We start from the raw sequence: 13,408 nt of genomic DNA on the forward strand, positions 1-13,408 counted from the left end.
CGGGCAATCAAAGAAAAACGAGGGTGGTTCTGAGTTGCTCGCACATACACGTCGTCGCATACATCCACAAGTACCGAGTCTAGTACGTTGGGTACATTTGTACACAAAATGGAAGGCAAAATTACGTCATTGAGAAAAATCCGAAAATGTATTTAGATATTCCAAGACATTCTATGTTTATAATAAATATGTTGTGTGAAAAATGCATTTCAACAAGACTTGATGTATATCTCTTATACACTTTCTATTTATACACTTAAAAATATAGATATATAATATAGGTAAAAGTATAGCAAATATCTACACATCAGTTTAGACGAGGCAGCCGAAAACAGACTGTCGTCTCTTTCTTAGAAGCCGTATAAAATGAGATTTATCTCTCCGACTGCTGGCGAGTGGCCGGTATCGTGACGTCATTACCTGTTCTCTCGCAGTGTTGACCTTTTTAAAGGTCTTACAAATTCAGAATTAAATATATCACTTATTAATCCTATTGACCTAATTTTTTTAAGATATATTTAGGTGGTTAAATACTATCAGAAAATGAAAGAAAAAGTTTAAAATTATATATCACTGAATGGGCCTATTTGATGTTAATAACTTAAAGAATAGTTAAATTAATAATTATCCATTATTAGTAGGCATTATTTTTATCAATTTCTCTTATTTCTTCTGACTAGATATTATTATAAATGTTACATATTCCTGTGTAGTCTAAAATCAACCGAATACATGAAGCTGCTCGAAATGGTAGTCTGAGAGATTTACAAGCCGCCTTAGATCGTCGCAAATTTGCTATAGCAAAGGATACAGTATCTCCAAAAGGTAAGTATGTCATTCAAAAAAGGGTATAGTTGTTACGATCTCAATTGGAACCGCATAAAAACATTTAACTCATAAATTCTACGGAATCCATAGACGTCCAGAAAAATTTAGCTGCGCCGCATTACATCTGGTAAAATCGTCAATTTTCTTTAATTTTGTATTTTTCCGTTTCCTCTTTGTACCGTGATCAATCCTTCTTTAATTATGCGATAAATTCGCCTTTTTTGGATATCTTAGTTAATTCGTTAATCCGTTTCCTAACTTTTTTATCACATTGTTCACTATTTTCAATTTTCAAACATTCATATATATATTTAATATAATACGTTGACTTTTTACGTATAAATCTTTGTTTTTAAACTCTCAGTTTGTTTCGATACTTTCGACAAAAACCGGTTCCACTATTTGGGGATTTTCCCGAGTTATTTCGTTATCCTCCGCTTCAAAGAGTCTCCAGAGAGCCACGCTAAATTACTAGATAATTACATATAACATTTATTTTAATAACTATTACCCTTTACTGGTTACGATATGAACGAATAATAATATCAACTAATAAATAATAATACAGGTTCCAATTGACATCGTAGCAACTATACCATACCGTATCTACACGAAAAGTAGTTGAAATTGTCACTTTATTACATATTTATTGATTTCAAAATTGTTTTGCCAAAAATAAACTTCGGAAGAGCACAGTCGAATTATACAGTAGCGAATTGCGAAATGTCAGATTAAATCAAATACTGATCCTAGTACAAATATTAGTTTTTGTCGTATCTCGTTCTGTCCCTTTGTCTTTCTTGCGGTAGTACCCGCTATCAAAGCAGCCTTGAAAATTGAGTTACTAGGATTCTCCTAACAACGTACTGTACTCCGGGAAATCCTTTTTTTCAACTAAAGCTTAAAACTAGGAACCTGGTGTTTCGAGAGTAGAACACGCTCTATTCTAATTGCCTGTAACTTGCTTGGCATCCTCTCGATGACGGTTTTCACTGAGGCTTTAGACTGAGCCTCTTTGCACTGGTTTTGTTGGTTTTTATTGGTACTTTCTTGTCTCTGTCTTTATATCGGTCGCAGCGCAAAGCTGTAAAGACGCCTGAACAATTTGGACGCTGGATAATAGATCTAGGTCTGATCCTGAGGTCGCATCAATTTATAATAACTTAGTAATGAATATAACAATTTTTTTGGTTTAATTTTTATACAAGATATGTTTCGGTTACATGCAATAGGACAGATACCTACAATGTAGTCAACGTAAAAGCGGAGAGAGAGACCATTGTACTGACCAGGAACGGTGCCTATTTAATTGACTGCAGCAAATAAGAGTTGATGTTCGATCACACATTCATTGACAACGTTAATTTTCGAGAATGATTTTTGCCGTTTTCTTTCCTTTAACCTCACTGGATTTTGGTCTCCATCTATCAATTTTCTTGGAAAATTTTGGTGTGCTGGAACACAATCGTGCAAGAACCACATATTTTGCCTTATTTCCAATGGAACCTCATCAAGAAAGTCGTTTAAATTGTTTTCTAAAAAACTAAGATAATATTTTCCTTCTAAAGGATATGAGGATTTTCATCATTCCAGTTATGCATATTAAGTGTATTAAAAATACGTCTTTCTGTAAAAAAATTCGGAGATTTCTTTTGTTGTCTTAACTCATCGTCGAATACGGTTGAATTTATGGTTTTATATCCGTTGGTCGTGGCTGTTTGACAAGAAAATTCGAAACTTGCGAGTTTTTCGATGAATCGCGACGGTCGCTCTGCCAACAGCATCGGGCTCTCTCAACATCGTCTGCTTTGACTTGATCGGTTTGAAGCGGTGACGACTGGATTCAAAACATCGGTGAAAATTTCGATGCTTGACTAGAGATGTCTGAATGATTTTGGTGACAGGTCCGATGTCCTCTGACAAATACTACTCTGCTACTTTTTCAAACTGTACAGGCAATTTCTGCTAATCAGACTAATATTCGCATTTCGTAATTCACGGCTGCCTATATGAAGTCTGCTTAAAAAAGCGTTCTAACCAGATATTTAAAAATATACAGGGTGTCCCATAAGAAAAATACAACTGTAAACTTTAGAATTAATGATAAATAAAACATGTAAAGGTATTTTTTTCATTTTTTTGTCAATAAATTTCGAGATAATAGAGCAACTTTACTGAAGCATAAAATTGATAACAATCCCTGCATGGCGTGAATTGGCTTCTAAGACGCGGGCGTATATTTTTCAGGTGCCTCGCCGCTACACGTGGCAGTCATATTCGGAAACACGAGCATCGTGAGGTATTTAGCCGGAAGGTTCCCGGAAACCGTGCAAGTTATTGATGACGACGGCAGAACGCCACTCCATTACGCCGCCGTTCTATCAGATAACGGACATTACTATAACCTGCTTGTGCATTTGGGCGCCGACACGAGGACCCAGGATAAGGTATGCCGTCTAGGATTAAGGACGAAGCACAACCCTCTATCCGTGAAAATTTATCGTATTTTTTATTTGCGGTTTTCAAAAAACAGTTTCAGCTTAAATCTATTCAGAATGTCTGACAAAAGTCGGTGTCGTTTCAATTTCCGAGAAAAGCCGCATGTTTTGAACAATATTTTGCGACCACATTTTTCTTTAAAATTCTGATAAATTACTCTGGCACATAAAAAAGTAACTTTTGATTTGACCCAATAGACTTCATGAATTTTCTCGCGCTGAATCTGAATCTGAATTCCGTTTACCTCAAACATCCCCAAAATTTTGAGCAATTGACAAAAAATTGTAAAAAATCGCTGAAAATTGCGTAAATGAGCGCAAAAAAAATCGAAAAAATTTGTTCTGAACTTGATCAAGTGGGTTTCTTATACAGGCTGATTCATTAACAATGGGAAAATCGGAAGCTGAAGATACTTCACGTGAAATGGTAACCATTGGCGCAAATATGCCTTATCCGAAAGTTGATAGTTTCGGAAATACAGGGTGTTGAGAGTTAAAATTCGTTTTTTTTGCGATTATTCTGAAAATATGTAGGTTAGGAACTTGAACTTGTGAAACTACATTTTTTTAAGTGACGAATAAGATGCGTATTGTAATTTCAGCGTTGCCCATAGAGGGTGCTACTTACGACCAATTTTACCGAAAATTTAGTTAATAACTTTTTACCCTGTATATCTAACATCGACCTTGATTCAAAACCTGAAAGAGCAATCATTTTTCCATTAATTAGGTACTCTTGTTTCATTTCGGTATCTCAATCCGTTTTCGAGGAAAATGGATTTAACGAACACTATATTTTGATATTACGAGTAATTAAAAGCGAAACAAACTAAATGTTTCTTCATGTTATTACAACAATTAACAATAAAACAAATGAAATACATAATAATGATTTAAAGTAATTGTTCGAAGAATCCACCGTTGACATTGATACACTTTACACAACATTTCCTGAGAGAATTTCGAGTTTGAAGCAACATATTGGAATTGCGTCTGACTTCGTTGGCAGCGACTTGTATTCTTTACCATAACTCTTCACGCGAACCAATAGATTCTTTGTAAACCATATCTTTCATTCGAGACCAAATAGAAAAATCAAGAGGATTGAAATCCGGACTTCTGGGTGGGCCAGCAAAAATGCTTACATGGCCAATCCAGCGATTTGGAAAAACTGCATCTAAATATGCACGCACTAGCCGAGAAAAATGCGGTGGAGCTCCGTCGTGCATAAACCACGTGTCTCTTCTTAAATAAAGTAGAACTTCTTCAAGCCGTGGAAGCATTTTTTGCTTGGTTTCGGTAAAATTGGTCGTAAGTGGCACCCTCTAGGAGCAACGCTGAAATTGTAACACGCATCTTATTCGTCGCTTAAAAAAATATAGTTTCACAAATTTTCATGTTACATACCTACATATTTTCAGAATAATCGCAAAAAACCGTTTTAAAATTTTAACTTTCAACACCCTGTATTTCTGAAACTATCAACTTCCGGATAAGGCATGTTTGCGCCAATGGTTACCATTTAACGTGTAGTATCTTCAGCTTTCGATTTTCCCATTGTTAATGAATCAGCCGTACCTATATTTTGATCTGTTGAATCCAAATCTGTAGTCTTTTAAGTTGCACCCACCCCCCCACAGATTTTGCAAAACTCGTAAAATAATAGCGAAAAATCACCAAAAATAGTGAAAAATCGCCAAAAATCTGCGCAAAAAAATTCAAAACATTTTTTTCTGACCTTGATCAAGTGTGTTATGTATTTTGATACGTTGAATCCCCCACAAATTTTGAAAAAAAAAACAAAAAATAGCTGAAAATAGCAAAAAATCATATTAATGAGAGTGAGAAAATTTAGAGAGGTTTTCTAGATTAGATCATAAATTTTGTTGAGTCGAATTTGAGTCTAAAGTATGTTGAGCTTGATTACCCAAAAATTTTGCAAATATCGCAAAAAATTAAAATAACGATTCCCAAAACATGTTGAATAAATGTCATGGATATGAATTACTTCCAAATAAATTCTACTGACTGGAACCAGGCTTCCTTTGATGTTGCTCTTACACTTTTCTTCTCTTGTAGCGAACTCTTTCTCCAACACTATCCCCAAATTCTCATAAGTCAGCGTATCAAAATACATAAGGTCAGAAAAAATTTTTTCGAATTTTTTTGCGCTCACTAACGTGATTTTCGGCGATTTTTCATATTTTTTGCCAATTACTTAAAATTTTGGGGATGTTTAAGCTAAACGGACATCAAATTCGGATTTAGCCGTCAAAATACATAAAGCCTATTGGCTTAACTCAAAGATACATAACACTATTTTTGTGTGCCGGAGTTATTATTGAATCAGTATAGACGCATTTTATTAAAAAAAATTGCAATAAATCATTCTATCGACTTTTCTCTCTCAAAAAATATCTATTTGCCTAACATATTCCCTGCAAATTTGTAAACAGGCAAATATTACAAAATTTAAACATTAAAAAATGTATTTTTACAGTTCGGCAACACGCCGGAGTATTACAGGAAAAACCAGGCAGACTTCTCGCACAGGTCCCTGCTGAAGGACTTTGGCGCAGAAGAACAAGTCGCAGACGAAATTTTGACAGACAAAGGTAATCCGTAATTTATTTATAAAGGTTCCTACACGTTAGTGGCTTTGTTCGTGTTGCCCAGAATGAGGATTGTACTATACACTTGAATTTTTTATTGCGTGAGATACGTTACTTTGAACAATAATTATTTTTTCATTTCCAAATACGGAAAAATACTAGTTTAAACTTGATAGAAACTTTAATCAATTACATAAATTAATTAATTATTCATTATAGTAGTAAAAGATATATACACGGCATATTTTTTATATTTTTTCGTTATGGATGAGATACACCTGGTTTTATCGAAACGCTATAAACTTTTTTTTTTTTGTAGAATTAAAGTTATATCTATGTAGTAGACACATAATCAATTCCAGCAACTGTTCGTGAAAATAAAAAAAAATCAATATTTTCTTTTTATTTCAACTAGAAAATGTACCTAAATTATAATCCATTTCTAGAAAAATGGAACGCCCTCCCGATGTCAGATAGTGTGGCAATCCATTTACATAAAAATAAACATTGTACTTTTATATAAATATTTAAAATGTTTCCCAATTTCGCACATATTTGTTTAGGTTTAATGAAAGTTCTAATATTTCTGAACAAAGTTTTCCGATATATATTCCCTTCAAAAATATTTAAAATGATGTGAAAACACTGATTTCTTCAAGTCTGTTACTGATTTTTTCATCGTTAAAAGATGTTTATATTTATTATTAACATAAAATATACCTCTATAAAACCATAAATCTAATTTCGAATTTTTCCCAATTTCCCCAAAAATCAGAAACATATCGACTTTTTCAGTGTATTTTAATTAAATAAAACTTACTTGATCTGATATCTAGTGTTTAATTTTTCTATACATATCGTCTTATATATGTATTTTGAAAGGGAAAAGGTATATACAGGGTGTCGCGCTTAAATATGATACAAGCCTGTAACTTTTTTATTTCTTGTATCACATTTAAGCGCGACACCCTGTATATATAGATTTTTTTAACAAATGTAGGTGCGAATGATGCAAAAAATATTTATGAAATTAAGAAAAAAAATAAGAAAAATATGACGTCGTAACTTTTAGGGCAGTAAATTTATTGATATGGAAATTTAAGTCAAAGAATTGTAGGTATCCCATAAAGATTTTGTATTTGCTATTTCCGATTTAATGTAAAGGTTCTAGTTCTCGGTCAACCGTTATGAATGAAATAAATAATTTATAAAAACGCAATTTCATAAAAAAGAAATTTTTTTAGAATTAATCTATTTAGACAAATAATCGATTCAAACAACTGTTTCTTCTTTCTATATTTCGTTTTTATTTTAACTAGAAATCTAAATAATTTATTATATTTCTAGAATGGAACGCCACCATTTATCTGAAAATACAAATGGTGTTTTCATGTCTATAAATATTTAATATTTGAATGAACAATGTCAGCAAAAATGAATGTATTATTGGGGCATACAAATGGTCAAAAATTTAACAAGCATTAGGCAACTATACAAAACAAACTTTTTAATATTGAGAAAAAAAATGGGAATATTTAGTTATTAATAATTTAGATATTTATTAATGACATTATTAGAACTACCTAGTTTTTAAAATATGGTATTTTTAGTAAATAGTCAACGCGATTTATTTTTATAAAATATTTGGTTTAATAACGTACATTTTCTGTAAAAACTTAGAATACAAAAAAAAATATTTCATTCGAAAGAAAAATTGAAGGGAAAAATGATCCACTCTAGAATCTGTGTCATAAATTTGTATATTGATAGTCGAGAATTTTTCGAAGAAAAAATTCCGTCACATTTTTGGTTTAAAAAATATAAAAAAGACTCAAAAAACTAAAAATGTATTATTTTTGTATTTTTTAATAAAACCATCTCAAAACGAACAAAATTAAAAAAAAAGTTTACATATCTTTAGTTTTTGCCCAGTCATTGGGCAAATTTTCAAATACTTGTATTTGAAAATTTTTTTACCTAAAAGATTCAAATGCTCATAACTTCTTCAGGGGTTGAAATAAAAATTTGAAAAAATTCATGAGCTACTATAAATAGGTACTAAATAATACCAAAAATCAGGAAAATGACGATTAGTGATTTAGCATGGAATGCTCTTATTGTATGTCGATTTCAGTAAAATGAAATTTGCATAGTCAATTTCATGATTAATTCTTTATAAAAATATTTTAACTTGTGTATAAAAAAAACTAAATAACAAATCGGTGTTTCACAATATAAGTAATTTGATTATTCCCAATTATTTAAAAAAAATTATTTTCACTAAACAAATAATGAAAAAATAAACGTTCATTGTGTATATGTAACCTATTTCATGCATTTTTTTGGTTTTATATTTAATATAAGGATCGTATAAATGTTTGTTTTGATTTTTGCACTTTATATGGTTAGTAATTATACGCTTCTTTGGATAAAAATGATGGAGTACTTGAACACCTGCAGATCCATCAAACTCTGGATATGCCGCTGCAAAACTGACTTATTATTTTATTGTAAACTGAAAAGCATTTTCACATTCATTAAATTGGAATTCCCTTTATTACATTTCGCATGTGATCGTTAATATCTATAAATGATTGGCGTTTGAATTTCATTGTAGCTAAAGATTATGTGTACGAGTATTATTTAGGTAGATATTCCGTAACACTGGCTGTTGTAAAGGACCCCGCACTGACTTTATGAAAATGTGGGCTCTGTCAAATAGGCTGAAATTGTGGCAAGTTGTTGCTTTTATGTTAGGTACTGACCAAAAGTGTCCACAGTACTTGGATCCGAAAATCAATTCTTTCCTACTTATAACGGTCTGAGTCAGTTCTGTTGTGATGACTACAAAGTAGTATCGGTCGGATATTGTAATAAAAACAGTAACTTTTGTGAAATGTTTATAGAAAAAATTAATCGGATGGCTTCGAAAATTTGCTAATTAACATTTTTGACGTGTGCCAAATACCAAACTTCAACAGAGCTGACCTGACTCAGACCGCTATAAGTAGGAAATAATTGATTTTCGGACCCAAGTACCGAGTATATTTTTGGTCAGTAATACAAAACCAACAACTTACCATGACTTCGGCCAATTTGACCGAGGCCACATTTTCATAAAACAAGTGCGGAGTCCTTTGCTTCGACTATAAAGTTGAAATCTATACAGGATTTGGCGCTTTTAGTTTGATTATCCAGCCAATAAACCTGATCAATAATTAAGCTTAGTGAGAATTTCTAAATACGACATTAAAGATTTTTTTGCGAAGTTTCTAGCCCCTCCAGTTTTTTCAACTTAGTGTTCAAATTTGCGTGTTGTAAGTACTGTTTGGCATCCTATAGTAGATGAGAGCAAAGCACATGTGTTACACGTTATTTAGCACGAAATTAAAACTTTAGATCCAAAAAAATTGTACAATATTTAATTATGTACAAGTGGTTCCAGAAGAACATACTGTATATTCTTGGTATAATAGAGTATCAGAAAATAAGTAATGAACTATCGGTTTGTCAGAGGGCGTTTGATTTAATCTTTCTTAAGAGTCTTGTAATCTAATATGTATGTAGGTACGTTTACGAAGGGGAAGATTTATTATTAATTAAAAATAGACCTTGATTGCTAAAACCTTACCTTACCTTACCTTACCTTACCTTACCAAAAATTGGATTGACAGAAATAATATTTTGTAGCCAACAGTTACTATTTAGCCCAAAGCAAAGACCACGCCGAGTGACTGTGTTTTGTTCGGTATTTTTGTTTGGAATCATGTTAACATTGTTTTTTTTTTAAATCTTAAACGTCATATCAGAATCGCAAAAACTCTAATTTAAAAAACTGTCTAGCTCTGAAATGTTATTTCCTTGACTCATGGTTCATAGGAATAATTTCATTTTGTTTTTTAATAGTCAATTTATTTACTAGAAATTATGGTAAGTTTCTCTGAAACACCCTGTCTAATGTACAGATAAAAATACACTTACTATGTACGCAATATCGAATTTACTATGCTTTTATACGTGGCAGATACAATACTAACTCTTCAATAATGAGTTGTATCAAAAAAAAAGTTGCAGATAAAAGTTGTTCGATACAAATAAACCAATATTCTTGAACTTAACTTTGACAAATTTCAAGACTAAACCAAGGTCACCTTGACCTTGAAAGTAATAAAGGGACGCCCTATTTTTTAACAGCAGTCCACAAAACTCCAAATTTTCCATTCAATTTGGGATCAGAATTTTTGGTACGCTCTTGAGAATCATTTGAAAATCAAATTCATTTTTCTCTAAATAACCTGACAAAGTCGAATCGTGAAGGGAAATATTTCAAGCAAAATTTTAGTTTGACCTTCAAATACCAGCAAGGACATCGGTTACTGGCATAAAAAATTAAGTAATCCATTTGTTGCAAACTGTCATGAAGGTCAAACCCAAGGTCACCATCGAATTTGTCATTCAAATTCCTACAAATTATGCTTGAAACATTTTCCTCCACAATTCGATCTTGTCGAGTTTTCAGAGAAAAATGAATTTGACCGGTATTTGGTTCTCTGTCGAGTGGTCCTTTTAATATTTTTAAGTTGACCTTGGTCAAAGTCAAAAACAAGGTCACCAACATATTGGTTTCTTGATAACTTTTATTTGAAACTTTTTTTGAACAGCAATCGTTGAGGTTCAGATCCTCTTGGGACAGCCTAACCAATAATAGCTTAAATTTAATTAAAACTTCGAAATAACTCCATCATTTTTGCACAAACTTGCCCAGATAGTTGCTAGACCATTTCTGTATATTACCACACAGTGCCCGCGGACACATTTTCTGCACGCAAAGACCTGGACGACGAGGACATGTTGGCAGTGCTGGAGCGCTGCTACAACGTCCTGCACGGTCGCAGGAATTCCAACGTTTCGACCTCCTCTGCCACCACCACGTCCTCTACTTTAGGATCCGTGCCCATTCTAAACAAACATATAAAAAGGTACGTCTTCGACAGCGTCAAGTATCGGTTGACCAAGCTAGATCACAACCTCTACGACGTAATATGGCCCAGCGTGAAGAAGCTGCCTACGGATTTGAGTTTTCGTATAGCTTTGGAGCAGGATTTCCCCCTTGGGATTGTCGCGCCGGATTTCTACGTTTACAAAGTTTTCAGGGAATTCTTAGAGCCTATTATCAAGGAATATAACGCTGTAGACTTGCACCGTAAGCTGCCGCTGCACCCTGATAGTAAATTCGTGCAAAATCCGAGGGATGACGACATTATTGATGTGGAAATGGACTTAGATCCGCACGTGAAGTGGATTATTTCAGGTATTTTGGTGAAGACGGTTGTGTTATGAGGAAAAAGAGATTACAGTTCTTAATATAGAAAAAAATGGAGTCAGTGTTCTTTATAAAAACAAAAGATTTTAAACGTTTGATGGTTGAACTATTTCTACTGAGTTATAATCAGTTTATGTTGTGATACCTGGTTAGATTCAAGGGCGACAAAGACCTACCAGGCCCAGGTTTTTAGGGAGGGGCTACGGAGGCTATAGCCCCTGGCCTCACGAGATCGGAGGGGGGGGGGGGTGTGCTCGACTAGATCTGGCAAAATAAAACCAAAAAGTGTTTAGGTCTAGCTTTTTTTAGAATCTTAGAATCAAATCAAGAAGTGTTTAGGTTTTGAAATTTTATGTGGGCAAATCGTGACTTTTTTTTTGGAATCAAACCAAAAAGAACGACGACCAAAAAACAACAAAAAAGGGATGGCATAGACTCTTCTGTCTTTCTTCCCTGTAAAACAATTGACACTTTATTTGATTGCAATGATATAAAACTAAAAACCGAATTTAAGTGATGATTGTATTAAAATGAAAATACTTAATATTTTGCCAAACTTATATAAATCCAAGACTTATATACAAATAAAAATGAAGCTGTTTGTACAAACAGTGCATATTCCCGAAAAAAGAAAAAGAATTTTTCATAGGTGAAATTTAAATTTATTATTTTTTCTTTCAAAGAAAATTCAGTGGTTTAGTTACTTTTTTTCACATAAAACTGACATACCTAAAACCCAAGTGATAGAACTAAAATTCTAATAATTAAAAGACCTCCAGTCAGTGGCGGCCCTTGACTTCTTTACCGGGGAGGACGGAAGAATTTAGGTACAAAGTATTGAAAAAAATTTAATATAATTGGATAATTTTATTTTGAGCACTATTGAAGAAATATAGGATAAATGTGCTCAACATTATTTTTTATAGTGAAAGTCCATTCTTCTGCTTTTGTCCGAAATAAACATTTCAATAATTTTTTAAAGTTTGGTATTTCTCGCACCATTAATTTTTCAATAGATATGCAAGTGTTGTTAGCCGGGCTTTACAATCTAATTTAAACTTTTACAATCTTTCAAAACACACAAGAAACAATACGTATGTAACAAAATTTTACACCATTCATAAACAAATTACGTTTAATAAGAAAAGAAAGAGGTGAGTAGCTATTATTCCGTTACGGGCGAACTAAACAGATCCCAAACTGCATATAAATATGCGCTACTCCAACTGCATCATTCACTGCTACCCGACAGTAACCATAACCACCGCTGTAAACACTTTACAGATTTAGAGGCGAGCTATGAGGATCCCACGTATTCACTGTTTTTCAAATGAACTTTGCAAGTCGAGTTAAATTAACTGGACATTACAAATTTATGTGTTTCGTAAGGCTATTCTATTTAATTATGTAGATAACAGTATAAACTAAGTTTTAAATTAAATCTTTTTTACTACAAAAATTTTTAGCCCCTCCCCCCCTGAACCAGCCGCCACTCTCTCTCCATTTATTGTGTGCATTAAATTTCATATACCTATATAAATCCGTTTATAGATTCCAGGGATATAACAAAATATGTTCAATGACTTTTTTATTTTAACCCCCTGTATCTCAAAAATTAAACCCTAAGTTTATATAATTATTTTTCGATTAGATTCAGAATTTAAAGTTAAATTAGCCTGTATTTTTAAATGGCGACGATTTTTGCACATTTAAAATAGCAAACAATCCGTTTACTCAAGTTCACTCTTTACATATGCCTCATTAAAATCAAAAAAAGGTTTTTATTCATTGTTAAAAAAGTTTTGTATTATTTAAATTAATTGCAATAATCCGCCGACTTTTTACTTTCCGAGGGACTCTGGTTCGAAAGATGTACGTCGACCAGAGAAATAATTATCCTATAGCACCCTTGATGCTTTCAGCGTTTAATATCCTACTAGTCCGTTATTTTATTCCAAATTTTTTTGATATAACATCCGTTTAACATTTAATGTGCATAATTTACGTTATAAAATATTAATTGTAATTTATATTACTAAATTGGAGATTATTTCTCATTTAATTGTTTCTCAAAATACAATAACTATTGCAAAATAAGAGATTTGTTTACATAGTCAATATTTATCTTTTTTATAAAATTTATTTTT

The 13,408-nt window shown here is 32.6% G+C and overlaps 1 protein-coding gene across 1 annotated transcript in view; it reads left to right on the plus strand.

The window, feature by feature from the left end:
- The window catches only part of LOC108904228, a 53,479-nt gene that overhangs the window by 35,565 nt on the left and 4,506 nt on the right, over positions 1 to 13,408 (plus strand). The window contains exons 11-14 of the mRNA XM_023455352.1: positions 714 to 825; positions 3,076 to 3,275; positions 5,827 to 5,941; positions 10,740 to 11,249. Of these exons, the coding sequence (XP_023311120.1) occupies positions 714 to 825; positions 3,076 to 3,275; positions 5,827 to 5,941; positions 10,740 to 11,249 (937 nt within the window). The remainder of the gene's footprint in view (positions 1 to 713; positions 826 to 3,075; positions 3,276 to 5,826; positions 5,942 to 10,739; positions 11,250 to 13,408) is intronic.

Source organism: Anoplophora glabripennis, unplaced genomic scaffold (genome assembly GCF_000390285.2).
Source record: "Anoplophora glabripennis isolate ALB-LARVAE unplaced genomic scaffold, Agla_2.0 scaffold46, whole genome shotgun sequence".
NCBI lineage: Eukaryota > Metazoa > Arthropoda > Insecta > Coleoptera > Cerambycidae > Anoplophora > Anoplophora glabripennis.